At 39.7% G+C, this 16,750-nt stretch overlaps 1 protein-coding gene across 1 annotated transcript in view; it reads right to left on the minus strand.

The window, feature by feature from the left end:
• The window catches only part of LOC124605833 (DNA endonuclease RBBP8-like), a 91,892-nt gene extending 78,287 nt beyond the window's left edge, over positions 1–13,605 (minus strand). The window contains exon 1 of the mRNA XM_047137764.1: positions 13,238–13,605. Coding sequence (XP_046993720.1) covers positions 13,238–13,400 — 163 coding nt within the window. The 5' untranslated portion in view covers positions 13,401–13,605. The remainder of the gene's footprint in view (positions 1–13,237) is intronic.
• Positions 13,606–16,750: the final 3,145 nt, after the last annotated feature.

The raw sequence follows: 16,750 nt of genomic DNA on the forward strand, positions 1-16,750 counted from the left end.
GAGAGAGACAGAGAGAGAGAGAGAGAGAGAGAGAGAGAGAGAGAGAGAGAGAGAGAGAGAGGTGGTGGCTTTCTAAGACATCTGAACAGTCTCCACGCTAACATAAAATTTATTGTGAAGGTATAAAAGTACCAACAGCCACCCTTTCTAGAAAAGCTGGTTATGAGGGATAATGAAACCCTGAGACAAGGAATGGTGCGTTGAAAACCGACGCAGGGTCTAATACCTGCACAAACTGTCAAATTAGAAAAAGAGGGATGATTAATACCCTCATAAAACGTGCTAGACAAATATGTGAGTGGCAGAGCCTGATACGTAAGATACAACACCTGGAAAGCATTCTGAGGAGCAATGGGCATTCCACCATTCACATAAGAAGTCTTGTGGAATCAAACGCTCGACGATGTGACACACCAGAAGAAGAAATGTAGATTACGAGCATTCTGTCACACATTCCTAGAGTGACAGATATTGTGCATGCATGGTATAAAGACTCCACTGCTTGACTTGCTGCGGGTCACATCATCACTCGTTTGCCTACATCAGTCACACTTCACCAGTTGAAATGTCTGGACGTGGAAAGGGAGACAAAGTCAAGGAAAAGTCAAAGTCCCGCTCAAGCAGGCCGGGCTGCAGTTCCCAATCAGCTGAAACCACTGCCTTCTGCACCTGAAACCACTGCCTTCTGCACAAGGGAAACTATGCTGAGTGCGTTGGCACCGGCGCGCCTCTCTACCTCGCCACAGTCATGGAATACCTGGCAGCTGAGGTGCTCGAACTGGCTGGAAACACGGCCACACATCATCCCGTGCCAATTGCAGCTCGCAATGACAAGGAGCTGAACAAGCTTCCGTTGGGTATCATCAGTGCACAGGGTGGTGTGCTGCCCAACACCCAGGCTGTGCTGCTGCCAAAGAAGACCGAGAAGAAGGCCTAAAGGCAGTGGCCCGCCTTACTGACTTGCGGCTTCCCAGCGCTATGTTCTCCCTGCATGCAGCGGGCCCAGCCACAGCACCTCAGCTAGAAAACAAATCAATGAAGAAGATTAAGACTGTCTCAGATCAGCAAAGAAACAAAAGTGACCCACTTGCAACATCAGGAATACATCGCATACTATGTACATGTGGAAAAGCTTATGCAGGAATGAGTGGGCTATAAATCAATACCAGGCTCAATGCACTAAAGTGGTATCTGCAAGTTGGAAAAGTTGGAGAAGTTGGCCATGGTGGAGCATGTGCTGTGTGAGACCCAGCACATAATAAAATTCACTGACATAGAAGTTCTTGCTGTGGAAAAGAGCTACCACACTCACCTGTTCTGGGAAGCCACAGAAATCCACAAACAATACGACAACTGTTACAACAAGAAAGAGGAAAGCTTGAAGGAGATTGGATCCTGGATTCCCATGCTGCAGCGAATGACAGTAATGACCATGGAAAAGCCCTTGGACATTGGTGCACCAGGTACATATAATCTGCGACCACGAGCTCAACTCCAGTCTACCATGAAAGGAGGGGGCAGCTTTGACAATGCCGATCACTTATGCTAGCAAAACATCAGAAAAATAGTCAAACAAACACCAGACAAAGAATCCAAGACAGAAGACAAAAGGCAGTTTGTGGACAAGTGGTCACGAAAGGCTTAAACATTTTGTAATTTCTTGATGACTCAACATGTTAGATATTGCTTTTGAATACATTGAATGCTTTTTTACAACTGCTGCTGGTCAGTTTTGAAATTGCTCAGTTTTCGTTTGTCAATTACGACTGAGCTTCATTTGAATCTGCTGTGCTATTTTTCTCTGTCTTTGAATAACTTTCTAATATTGTTAGTGAAGTGTGATGCATCTGCCCCACCTGACACTATCTACTTTGGCAGAAATTTTATCTAGAATGTATACAACTTTGCCTCTGGCTTTCAGAATTTTTAATAATTTCTTCACTATTTTAAAATTGAGGGCAAATATGAAGGTTCTGACACAAAGAAACATGAAAAGCACGTGTAAAAGATAGGGAAGTAACAATGAATTACTCATAGACAATTTCTGATGATATCTGTTAACTATCCTACCCTGTCATATTAGTCCATCTATGCCTATTGCACTCTGTGTGAGTGTGGCTGATATAGTTTCCCTAGCTTCTTGTGAGATCTCTGCTTGTTGTACTAATCATAATACAGCATACCCAGTAGTACAAATGTGGTGATGGGATGAATGACTGTTAAAGGAAATCACTCATTAGTGAGTAATCTCTGAGACATATGCAAAATCTTTCAATTATATTATAATTCCTCGCTTGTAATGGGCTCTTCTTTGTTGACTTCTAATTCCCTGGCTGCTCATCAGAACACCACGATTTCCATTTCTTCAGTAAAACATTCCATGCAGAAATGGAGTACTATCTGGGAAACATGACACCACCAATCCAGAGGACTGTGGATAGACCAGCAAGAATGACTGTTCAAAGAGAAAGCTACTTGGTAAAACGACACAATAAGAACTGCACAATGTTTTCTTCATGTGACCGAGAGAGAGAGAGAGAGAGAGAGAGAGAGAGAGAGAGAGAAAGGCTGTTTTGAAAAGTTATTGCCGCCATACTTCCATATGCTTGCAATGCATATTAGGTTCAATTAGACCTGTTAAGGACATGAGAAATGGTACCCTTTCGATAGAAACAGCTAAATACAGCCACCAAACAAAACAGATCCGAAAATAGAAAGTTCTTAGTGATTGCCCCTTTGTGTTTGAATTGTACATCACCTTCAATTCAAGTAATGGTACTGTCTCATGCAGGCACTTCATGCACTTAAGAGGTGGAGAAACTAAAGCAAAAATAGGGAGGGAGTTGCATTACAAATGCAAAAACTTTATGAGGAGGCTTCAGAAAGATTCTTCTGCATGTGTGAGACTGCATCATGATATGGTAAATTACTGATGTTTTGGTTACTACTTCTGGTAGCCTCACAGAGGTAACTTTGATCAAGGCTGCCTCAACTGTACCTGAAACTTCAGTAGTTTAGCATATCATGATGGTATTACACATCCAGGAGAATTTTATTTAAATGGACTCTGACTGTGGAAGCCTACACTCATATATTACGCGGAGGGTGAACAGCAAGTCATAAAAGATAGCCGCATTTAAGTTTGATAGTAAAATAACAATAAAACTATTGCTCCTCAGTCTGGGACCATTACTAGGTAGGACTCATAGAGGAAATGGAGACGATACAAAGAAGAGCAGCACCTTTCAACATGGATTCATTTAATTAGTGTGAAAGTTTCACTTATCCAACTCCAGTGCAGGTATTACCATAGAGGCATTGTGCACCACAGTGTGATTTTTCCATTAAAATTCTGAGAGTGTATGTTTGTAAAAATCAATCAACATTTTGTTTCCTCCGACATATATCTCGAGAAATTTCCTGAAGGTAAAATTACAGAGATTCTAGCACAATCACAGGTTTACCAACAGTTGATCTTCATACACATCATTCACAACTGGAACAGGAAATGGGGAAGTGCCAGTTGTACTGGGTGATTATAATTTTTAAGAGCAGTTACACACAGAGGACCAATGTGGGCTGTAATTATTCTATGACAGTTAAATTTGGTAGTTATGCTAGTGTGTTAATACAGAACCAATTTGCGGTAAAAAAAAATTAATTCCAATTTCGGCTGCCAGATGCAAATCTGACACGGTACACTGTTTGTATGATGGGAGTGACAACAACACTGTCATTTGACAAGCCATAACGTTAGTGAACAGTATAGCTATAAAGAAGAGAGACCGTGCACTGTTAGCAAAACTGTTTTATGTGAACGTCAGCAATTTGCAATGCTGTACTGAGAGGGTTTCACTGACTGAAAGGCCTGAGGAGAGGCCCAATGTCATTAAATGGTTTAAAGAAGATAATGAAATTCGAAAATACATATGAGCTTGCTGTGGTACCCAGAAGAAGAAGGTGTTCTATCCGGAAGGAAATTATTGGCGAGGTTGCTATTGGTGTAACTGACCGTGCAGCACATACCCCGGGGAGTGATAGTGCTTGTGCAGTGTCATGAAGATAGTGCATAAAATTTTACAGAGTATATTACACTGGTACATGTAGAAGATCCAGATGGTGCAGCAACTGACACCTCATTGTTGATTTTCTTTATTTAAACTTAGGAATTGTCGCCTGAATTATGTTTCTTATGTTTAATTTTATCTGTTTCTACTATTGTGTTATAATTTCATGTATTGACTCGTTCCATGACCATGGAGACTTCTCCTTAATTTGGTCCCACGGAACAATAAATTAATAAATAAATAAATAAAAAATTATCTACAACTGTCTGAATTTACAATTTGCTTTCTGGAACGGATTGAAGTTGATAATATGTGACCGGGCAATATTCTATGGAGTGACAAGGCACATTTTACACTACAGGGTGCAGTGAATATGGAGAACTGCTGAATTTGGGATTCTGTTAAACTGTGTATAACGCACAAAGACTCTTTCCACTCACAGTATGTGACTGTTTGGTTTGGATTCACAAGCTCCTTCATTCTTGGTCCATTCTTCTTTGAAGTTAATACACTCAGTAGACCAGTCAGGTGCACGGTGACATCTGCACATTATTGAGACCTTCCTGCTTTGAAAGAGCACAAATGTGTAGAAACCAGTTTTTGTGCAAGATGGGACAACACTTTCTGTCACTCGCCCAGTAAGAGATCTGCCTATGCAACCTTTCACAAATGTGTTATATCCAGATGTTTTCCAGATGCATGGCTGCAAGATCACCTGATCTGAATCCATGTGACTTTTGGCTCAGGAACGCATTTACCACGTTTGGTCTCTACCCGATCTGAAAGCCACTATACAGGACCATGTTGCTCAGATTCCACCTGAACTGCTGCAAGCAACTGTTGATCATGTCATTTTACGGATGCTGCATATCACTGACGCCTCTAGTGCTCATACTGAACAAATGGTGTAAGTGGTAGTTAATAATAAAATCAACATTATGCTTTTCTCACTTATTTGACCTTTCTGCCAACATCCAGTTCCTAAATCATTACATATGGAATCATTCCTATATGTCTTTCTTGCATTTGCAGTACCAGATTTGCACCTGATGGACAAAATTTGAGCTTTTTTTTTTCCTTCTTCCTCCAGTGTAAATCGGTTTTGTATTAATGCATTAGCTTATATACCAAGTTTCGCTGCCATATGATAATTACAGCCCACACTGGACCTCTGAAAGTAGCTGCACTTTAATTATAACCACCCAGTATGTAAAGTATCATCCGCCCCCTTAGTTGGGTACGCAGTACACGTGACTGGCATGCAGCAGGCCTGGGTTCGATTCCCGGCTGGGTCGGAGATTTTCACTGCTCAGGGACTGGGCATTTTGTGTTGTCATCATCTGTTCATCAAAAACAATACACAAGTCACCCAATGTGGCATTATCTGAAGAGACTTGCACCTCAGCAGCCAAACATTCCCAGGGGGGGGGGACCCCCGGTCACCAAATCCATGCAATAGTTTCATATAAATTATACTCTGATACACATTGTAAATTGGCTTGCAGACTATATACGTAAATGTAGAGGCAGAAAAAAATTCTCTATTAAAGGAATTTATCAGCCAATAACATCATAATAGATTACGAGACACAATTGCTGAAGTGTGTAGACACTGAAGTGCCAAAGAAACTGGTGTAGGCATGCATATTCGAGTACACAGATATGTAAACAGGCAGAATACGACACTACAGCCAGCAACACCTATATAAAACAACAAGTGTTTGGTGCCATTGTTAGATCAGTTATTGCTGCTACAATGGCAGGTTATCAAGATTTAAGTGAGCTTGAACATGGTGTTATAGTCAGCGTACAAGTGATGGGACACAGCATCTCCGAGGTAGTGAAGAAGTGGGGATTTTCCCATATGACCATTTCACGAGTGTACCATGAATATCAAATCTCTGACACCACTGCAGCCAGAAAAAAATCCTGCAAGAATGTGACAAACGACGACTGAAGAGAATTGTTCAACGTGACAGAAGTGCAATCCTTCTGCAAACTGCAGCACATTTCAATGCTGGGCCATCAACAAGTGTCAGTGTGCAAACCATTCAACGAACCATCATCAATATGGACTTTAGGAGTTGAAGGCCCACTCATGTACCCTTGATGACTGCACAACTCAAAGCTTTACGCCTCGACTGGGCCCATCAACACCGACATTGGACTGTTGATGACTGCAATCATGTTGCCTTGTCGGATGAGTCTCATTTCAAATTGTATTGAGCGGATGGATGTATACGGGTATGGAGACAACCTCATGAATCCATGGACCTTGCATGTCAGCAGGGGACTGTTCAGGCTGGTGACGTCTCTGTAACGGTGTGGGGCGTATGCACTTGGAGGGATATGATATCCCTGATATGTCTAGGTACGACTCTGAGGCTGACACATGTGTAAGTATCCTGTCTGATCACCTGCATCCATTCATGTCTATTGTGCATTCCAATGGATTTGGAAAATTCCAGCAGGGCAATGTGACAACCTACACATCGAGAATTGCTACAATGTGGCTCCATGAAGATTCTTCTGAGTTTAAACACTTCCACTGGCCACCAAACTCCACAGACATGAACATTATTGAGCATACTTGGAATGCCTTGCAACACGCTGTTCAGAAGAGATCTCGTCGTACTCTTATGGACAGCCCTGCAGGATTTGCGGTGTCAATTCCCTCCAGCACTACTTCAGATATTAGTCAAGCCCACGCCATGTTGTGTGGCAGCACTACTGTGTGCTCGCAAGAGCCCTACAAGATATTAGGCAGGTGTACCAGCTTCTTTGGTTCTTCAGTGTAAAAGTGAAAATGACACACTTCACAGGTTTTAGAATTAATAGTTCCCTCCTCAGGGAGGAGAGAGGGAGAGCCTACATTGGGGAAGGTTAAAAAGGAAGGACAAATCATTTAGACCTTTCAGTTACTTCTTACTTTCCATAAGAAAAACTACTCTAATCTGGAGTCAAATTCCCAAGAGAGGATGTGTTTCCACACTGAAATGGAATCTTGAATGCCCTTAATGCATTTTTGAGGTACAGCTACAACTATTATACAGGACACAGCCGAATATCCTCAACAAAGCAGTATCACCATGCACAACCATTTTGTCATGTGCACAGTTAACGCCAGCTGCCAGCATCTTCCTTCTTGGCAAAGAATATGCGGAATTTCATTGCAGCTCCTGACAGATGATGAGGATTGATACTTCAGAAATCTTTGTCAGGGATCAATGCACTAAGATTAAACATCTCACCACGGCGAGCCCAGAGAGTGCACAAATGGATGCAACAACACGAGTCCTCAATATGCCTCAGTCCCAGCAAAACACTGAATTTTCAGGGCCATTTCCCTATGTTGTGAAGTTGGATGTGGTGGATGCATTTCACAGACTGTAACGTTATCAGGGTATCATCCAACGGCTGCCACTGTGGTGCTGGAGAAAAGCATAATAGTAACAAACATACAACGACTATGTAATGAGGCACTGAAGGAATAAATAAGGAATTACATGGGGAAATCCCACACAATGAACCAATATTTCCAATAGTCACTAGACTTAACCACACAAGGAGTAGTTAAGAACTGCACATAAAAATACAGCACATGAAGCAGGCAAAAGGGAATACAGACATCTGAAAAATGAGATTGACAGAAAGTCAAAATGTCTAAGCAGGAATGACTAGAGTAACATGTAAGGCATGCATACCTAGGGGAAAGATAGATGCTGCCCATGTCAGGAAGTTAGAGAGACATTTGAAGAAAACAGAAGCAGTTGTTTGAATAGCAGCAGCACAGGTGACAGGCAAGATGACAAGCATTGAAGTGACAGCTGCAAGGAGGAAGGAAATATATAGAACGGCTACAAAAGGGAAATGAACTTGTTGACAATATTATGGTAATGGAAGATGAGATACCGTGAGAAGAAAATGTTGCATCACAGAAAGACCTAAGTCAAAATAGGGTCCTTGGCATAGAAGACATTCCCTCAGAATTACGGAGCTCCTTAGGAGCGCCAGCCATGACAAAACTATTCCACCTGGTGTGCAAAACATTGAAACTGGTTAAAAAATCCAACATGAAGAAAAATGTAATAATTCCAATTCCAAAAAATCAGGTACCGACAGGTGTAAATATTACTGAACTGTCAGTTTAATAGGTCATGGTTGCAAAATATTAACAGGAATTATTTTCAGGGGAGGGGGGGGGGGGGGGGGGGAAGGTAGACTAACTTTGGGGAAGATCAGTTTGGGTTCTAAAAAATGTAGGAACATTTCAAGCAATATAATTCTTCATGCTTTCTCAGTGATCTTGAAGTGTCATATTTTGCGGCAAAATACTTGTAAAGTGCACATGGTTTTCTTTATAGGCTAGGGGATACTTTCAGGTCCCCTGATGGAAGCTCACCAGTTGATTGCAGAGAGTGAAATCAGATCACTTACAAAGTAAAGACACCTCCAATGTCAAGAGTTTAGCAGTGAATTACCCAAAGCATTTGTAACAATGTCCCTTAATTTACTGCCCTGCAGGAAAGCTGTCATTCTCAAACTACACTCTCAGCCAAGTGTTGGATGAAATCTGAAGTTATATGTCTGAAAGAACAGACACCATGCAGAAACCGCACCTGTGATACGTATTATGTAAATTGAAGGTCACGGGGGAGAAAGGAAAGGAAAAAGAAGGAACTATTTATGTCAGCTGTCTCGGGACTTTAGGTGGAATCAGCGGTGACAAGTGAAAGTGTATGCCATACTGGGATTCAAACTCAGGATTTCCTGCTTACTACACAGTCGCATTAACCACTGTGCCACCCAGACATAGTATTTACTGCAACTGCACGGACTATCTTGGCACGCCTCTCAGTCAACCTACATTCCCAACTAGCATCACCTACTTGTATCTGCACCCCCATCCATGTCCGAAAGAACAGACACCATGCATTCATATAATTGATTCACATCAATAGGCAATGAATCCACCACCTTCAGTGCTGATGCATAACTATGTTTGACCTCCTGCAGAAATATTAAAGTAGCGAGCATGGAGGACATGGACAGGGTTGCACAAGGTAGTCCGTGCCATTGTGATAAACATTGTGTGTGGGTGGTGCAGTGGTTAATGTGACTGCCTAGCAGCAGGAAACCCCGGGTTCGAGTTCCAGTCCAGCGACGACGGTTCCGCATAAAGTCTCGATGCAGCTGACATCAATAGTTCCTTCCCTTTCCTTTCTCCACCTCCCATCTTCAATTTACATAAAATGAGGTACAAAGCTCTGGAATATTTAAAGAGGTATGCAACATATATCAAAAAGATAGGTTAGATGTCAGAGGAGGGGGAGTTTGATCACTGAGGTCAACAAAATTGTTCGATATTATGGGGTAAAAATTGAGTGGCTGCAAAGTTAACTGGGTGCAAGTAACCAACCTAAATGAAATTATCAGATGTTTTTCACTGTAACAATTGTAGAATCAGGCAAAAAAAGTCTACATCAAGAAGAGCGAAAGCATCCCAATTGTGCAAGATTAGTTGGAGGTGATTTTAACTTATCTAGTATACACTGGGATGTTTGTGGGTTCATTGCAGCTGGTACAGACAGTCCAGGGAAGTAGTTCTCAACATATTCTCAGAAAACTGTTTTGATGAGCTAGTTTGACAATTTATAAACAATGGAAATATTTTAGATCTTTCATGCACATGCAGAAAGTGTCAGTATAGACAGGGATTAGTGACCATGATGTCCTAGCGATAATGGTTGCTGAAGTTAATAAATCCATCAAGACTGCTAGGAGAGTATTTATGCTGGAAAGAGCAGATGAGCATCCTACATAGAAGTGAATGGACATTATTTACTTCCAATATGATGGGCACAGAGGAATTATGAGCAAAATTTAAACTGACTGTAAATCACGCTCTACAGAAGAACGTGCTGAGTTAGAGAATTAAGGATGGAAAAGGCTCACTGTGGTTTAACAACAAAACTCACAAAATTCTGAGAAACCGGCGATTAAATAGGTATCCCTGGTGTTAGCAGCTGAAAGAGGCTGGAAGTAAAAAAAGTCACCAGGTCAGGATGGAATTTCAGTTTGGTTTTACAGACAGTGCTCTTCAGCACTGGCCCCTTCACTGATCTGCATTTACTGTGAATCTCTCGCCCAGCACAAAGCCCCAAGATACTGGAGAAAAGTGCAGGTGACTCCCATAGGTAAAAGAACAGATCTGCAAAATAACTACCAATATCCTTAATATTGGTTTGCTGCAAAATTCTTGAACATATTCTAAGTTTGAATACAATTCATTTCCTTTAGCCTTAAAAGCTTCTGTCCACAAATCAGCAGATACTTTGTAAGCATCGCTCACGCATAACTCAGTTTACCCTTTCTTTGCATGTAGGCATGTCACATTACGAAGGACGGGCACAAACTTATAATTAGATCTTTCTACCACGCATCAGAGTCAATCCAGCTCAAAGGTAGTCGAAAACTTTAGAGTTCATTAGTATGGATGTTCCCAAGCATATAATAATAATAATAACTATTATTATTACTGAGAAAACTTTAATCATTCAACAATCAAATTAAAAATATAAATATTTGAAGAGGAGTTAATGAATTGAATTGGGGACTTGTCAGTCTGGTAATGGAGGGATGTGAAATATAAGTCAATGGGGGAGGCCAAGGCTTAAATACAGTAAGCAGCTGCAAATGGATGAAGGTTGCAATAATTACGCAGAAAAAAAAGAGGCTTGCACACGACAGAGTGGCATGGTGAGCACCATTATCAGATAGCAGAGTTACTAACGGTAACTCTGCCTCAATGATGCTATACAAAAGCTCAGGCTGCCCACGATTAATAGGCCTCTTAGCCCGTCTACTTTATAACAACCAACAAACTACATCATCATGATACTGTGATGAACATACAACAAGTTACCACAATTTCACATCCTTTACACCAACAACCGCGGGCAGTGAGTAAAGACGCTAATATCTACATCCACACTCTCCAAACCACTGTGAAGTGCATAGCAGCGCAGTCTTATGAAAGTGAATATACAAGCAATTTTCAGGGAATAAGGAAGTTTTAAAAGCAGAATTCTGAGTGCAGCCATTGCAAGACAGTACATTTCATGTCGATGCCAAAGTAAAACAAACTGGAGCAAGCACTGCAGACAGTTCAAGGCAACATGGTATCCAACATGGGTCAGAAATGAAAAATAATTCTGTAGAGCCTTGACCTGCATTCTCTACAATATAGAATCAGAAAGAAGAGAATATACTACCAGGAACAAACAGGAGAAATAGAATGAGTAAAAAATAGCATTTGTACCAGACAATCAACAATGGTCATAAAGAACTACTGTGTCAAACAAGTGTAGTGAAATTGGAGGCATATGACAGAGACCAAATGACAACAGATAAAACTGGAGTTATCAAACCAACTCCAATTACGAACTCATTTCATTCCATCCACTCTTATCGACAGTCCCTATAATAAAACACTGGATTAATTTTCTGAGGAAAACTTATTACCCGCCTCTCAATTGGACTTCTGTGAAGATTCTTCACACAGAAAAACATGAAAAAGCGTCAACCACCAAACTCTATTCAGAAAATTAAACTTTAATGGTGTTCCCTCTTGCATAGGTAGAGTCATACCTTCAATTGCAGAAAGCAGACGATTGTTACTGTAATCTTCACACTGAAGACAGGTTTGCTGCATACTAGTTTACCATGTGGAAGGCTTTTCATTTCCACATAACTGCAACTTACATCCATTTGAACCTGCATTCTATATTCAAGCCTTATATCCTTCTATAATATCCCTCCTCCCAAATTACCAAACTGACAATTCTTTGATGCTTCAGGATGTATCCTATCAACCAATCCCTTCCTTTCCTCAAGTTGTATCATAAAATTTCTCTTCCCTCAAATCTGATTCAGTACTTCATTTGTTACCCACTCTACCCTTCTAATCTTCAACATTCTACTATAGTATCACATTTCTGGAGTGCAACTGGCATCAGAATGTGGGAAGGAAGAAGCAATATTAACATATCATCAAGGATAAGGTCATTAGATATGGAGCAAAGGCTCAGGTGGAGGAAGGATTGGGAAGAAAGGAACCATTCCAACATTTGCTTTTTAAGCATTTGTGCATGGTAATGATGAAGGTGTTGCAGTGGTGGGTCAGCATGCACATTCACATTTTTGGGGAGAGGTGAGGCAGGGACACAACTCCAAGTTTTCCATATAGATACTCCCTCTTTCTTCTGATTGGTTCTACAGAAGTATAATATTAGCCGGTATTCATGAAAATGGATCTGCTCACCTATCAGCAATTACTATATGATCTGCTGAAATTCCTTCTGTCCTTTCATTTTTCTAGATGGGTATAACACAGTTCATCTTTTTTTTATTTCTGAAGCTTCTGATGTTTTGATGGATTTAACACTACATGCATTTTCTTCAATACAAAATGGTTGAAAAATTGTTGCAATTGTTTTTACCCAAACTTGACATCCTATAGCAAGAAAATAGTGAATGAAACAGTCTTGAAATTGTAACAGCATAAAGAGTACAAAAACACTGTGCAGCTAATCCTCATGCATCCTTTGATTACTGCTAGTTTCAGTTTTAAGACATCATAAATTTGCCCAAAACTATCACAGAGCTCATATGACATTTTGGAGTCCGCTAATGAAAGTCTTATAAAACGGTGAATTGTTTTGTATCTTGAGCTCCAAGTTTCCACAGGTTAATTTATTCTATAAGGGACATCTATTTAATTTTCATTAATATTAAAGATGGTCATGTAAGACTCCTAGTTTACTTGGTGTCGAATCTAGGAAGGAATAATTAGCCTCATGTTCCCTCGATACTAATCACCGCATAACAGTTGGAAACCCTGCAAGCCCACACTTTAAGAACACTTTCTAAAAGCTGTTGCGGTCTTTCATTGGAGCACCCAGTGAAAAACAAAATACATGCTAAGGAATATTTGGAAACAATATTGCAAACAAAATATAAAATCAAGGTTGAGCCATGTTTAGTAAAGGGTTTGAGTGGTCTATAGCGCTCACAACAAAATAAGGCTAGAGGTAGAGTTCAGTGTTCAACAGAATTATTTCATGTTATCTTTTATGGGGCAATTACATAATCAATCAAATAAAACTTACTTTTGAATAACATAAGTAGTGTATTAACAAGCAATGTGACTTCCTGCAGTTCATGTTCTTCAATAACAGGAAAAGTGTCTAAATTAAACACAGAGCACCACAATGATCTGAGTCCCACGTCTCCTAATTTCTGAGCACTTTGCACAGTACGTGACTCACCCATATTTCTCTATATTTAAAATAACAAAAAGTGACACGATGTGTCAGTAAAACAATAGCAACTTAACAAAATCCGAAAGGAACTGATTAGTAAAAAACGTCTTCCATCACTTGTTTGTCGCTCACGCTCTTGAAACTGGATAGAAAATTTAAAAACATTGACACAAAAGTAATACACGCAAGTAACACTCGGCGCTATACAAAATTTCGCGCGCTTAACTCGCATTTGAATGACAGCTCAGGTACGCAAAGATATTATAACAACAAACAAAATCAGTGAAGGTAATGCACATTGTCAATAAGCACCAATTACCGGCGCCAAAACTACTACCGATGGCGAATACTGTTCACATTTTTATTAGCGCAGTAATAGTAGTTGTAGTTTTATTAATCAGTGGATCAGTTATACAATGATATCGAACATGGGATAATATTAGAGTTTAAACGAAATTCATGTGTACAGGCATTTACACATTAACGAGTTTAGATCGACAAGGATTGCTCAGGTAGTCAAACGTAGACTAAAAGCGGGAACCAACCTGGAATTTTCTCGAAGCGATCTGGGGAAACAACAAAAACATAAATAAGAGCTACTGGATGAAGGCTGGATCCGCTGTCCTCCCGAGTAAATGTCAATCCGTTTAAAACAGTGCATCATAAGCAGTTCCTTCTCGCTACAAAACTCATTTCCACGTGGAAAAACGTGCTTTGTCAGAATTTGAGTGGAGTCCAGAAGCGATTGACATACATACATGGATACTTAACACAAAATGTCTGCAAGGATGGTACGTATCTTTAAAATCATATTACTTCCCATTCTGAGCACTTAATACGAACATCCAATAAAATTATGGCAGCAGTGACAACATTGAATCTAATATATTTCGTAGTGAAGTCACCAGTATGATAAGAGAATCCAGGCCACAATTCAATTACAGAAGTTCGTAAGATGAATACCACAACTAATAATGTAATTTTGTAGTTTATAATATGGAACCAAATATTCAGTTCATATTAGTGTGAGGCGTATGTAACCTGTGACCACTTAGTTTGCTGAATGGGTAGCTGGCCTCTTAAACATCAGCAGTCCAAATGCAGTAAAATGGATTACTGGCAGATCCCTTTACAGAAAACGCAGTAAGGCAGATATCAATAATAACCAACCAGTTTCACTACTTACCTTCTTCTCCAAAGTAGCAGAAAAGATTATGTATAACAGAAATTTAACACACATGTAACAAAATAATATAATGAAATTCAAGTCGAATTTCAAATTGGTCCCTCCGCAGAACATGCAATTTTTTAATTTAGGAATCAGATTATACCAAAATTAAATGAAGACATATTGACAGCTGGTGTCTTCTGTGACTTGTTAAAAGGATTTGACTGTACAATTCACAATATTATTGTAGTGGAGATCAAATAGTATCATGGATGTTGTGCTGATAACAGGGTTTCATCCCACCAAACCAAAAATACTCTTGGTGCCACATTAAGAAACCCAAGGAGGGTACACAACGGAACAACTTCTACAGAATGAGGCTTAATCACTATAGGTGTACCCAGGGATCAATATTTGGCCTTTTAAACATGTCATATATAAATGATCTGCCATTATATATCCCAGAAGCAGAAATAGTTCTGTGGTGCAAGTCCTATGCAGAAACTTCAACACATACAAAAGTAAATAGAATTTCCTTGAAAATCAATAACTTACTGTCAATAAACAGGCTGTTTTTAACTTACCCAAGGGAAAAATTTCGATTTTGATCAGCTTTGAATATGTTCTAGCGTAGAGAAAAGTAAGAGACATATATATTTTTGATATGTGCCCATAAAGCCATAAAGGGGTTAAACACCACCCTTCACAAACGTTTAATATTTCTAAAGGAATACCTTTGAAACAGTAACAGACATAAAAGAACTTAAAAATTCTGTGGTTATAATGTACATTACAACAGCCCACACAGACTTGTCAAAAAAATCATTTTTTTCGAACTCTTCCCCCCCCCCCCCCCCCCCACCCCACTTTGCTTTCTATTTCGACATTCACATCAGCATGGCGCCGGTAGGATTATGTGGTGATAGGATGTTCCAAAATCAGTTGAAATTAAATAGTTCTTCGCGCAAAAAGTGAAAACAACGTAGTCAAAGGAATTCGGTGTGCTAAGTGCAACTTTTGGTTACACGAGAAGTGTGCAAACATGTGCATAAAATTTATAAATGACGATATTCAGTGGATATGCCTCGAATGCATAAGTGACGAAACTACGCATTTAACATCCGCATTACATTTTAAAGACGAAGTTATTTGTGTTCTTCAAAGTGGCATTGACTCCCTAAAAGCAGTAATGACGTTGGTAAAGCAGGAACGTGAATATTGCGTTGTAACGTGAATAGCGTTGTATATTAGCAGGACCTACATCAGAAAATACGAAAAAATTCAGCCGCTATTACGAAAGAGAAGGAAACTAAAGATAGAGAAGAACTAAACGTCTATAAGTGGACTGCTGTAATGTACAAAAAAAGAAAAAGGCGTTATAGTAATGAAGAAAGTGAATTCTTTATTATAGTTGACACATTGTTGAAAAAATAGTCGTTCCAAATTCCGAAATCGACGTTCCAACAGGAATCAGGTCTCATCAATTGCATAAATATCTAAACAACATCTTAAACTCAAGTGAGAGCGCAGCAGATAAGCATAACAGAAATCTAAAAGGCCTTTTAATCCATGTGGGAGGAAATTCCCTTCAAAACTACTGCGAAGAAGAAATTGTAAAGTACACAAGGAACCTTAGTAGGATGGCTGGAAGCCTCTACCCAAACTCCAGAATTATAAACAGTGGCAATGTGTACAGGATATCAGTGAGTGGCAGTTATATGCAGGGAATAAACGGCAATATTAACGAAAGTGCAATAAATTAGGAGTCGTTTTCATTGATCCCAACAAATTTCTAAGTGCAAAGTGTTTTCCCAAAGATGGTCTACATCCGGATAGACTGGGCTCATAAATATTCGTCTACATCTGGACAGATTGGGCTCACAAATTTTCAGTAAGATGTTCATAGATACTCGCCAGGTTATAAAAAATGAGGGAAACTGATAAATAGTGATGGGTGTGAAAAAACTTGTGTAGAATTAAGAAAGACAAAACCAAACCATTATCTGGCAAGAAATGTGCAAAAGCCCACAAGTAATAGTCAAAGTTATGCACTGGAATACAAATGATTTAAACACTGATGCTTCAAACAATAAAAGCTCTAAAACAGACAAACTGGAAATCATTTTAAGTACGTGCAAATACTAGAGTTGTTTATTTAAATGAGCATTCGTTTACTGAGCACACAATTAAAA

This window comes from Schistocerca americana, chromosome 3 (genome assembly GCF_021461395.2).
Source record: "Schistocerca americana isolate TAMUIC-IGC-003095 chromosome 3, iqSchAmer2.1, whole genome shotgun sequence".
In the NCBI taxonomy this organism is placed as follows: Eukaryota; Metazoa; Arthropoda; class Insecta; order Orthoptera; family Acrididae; genus Schistocerca; species Schistocerca americana.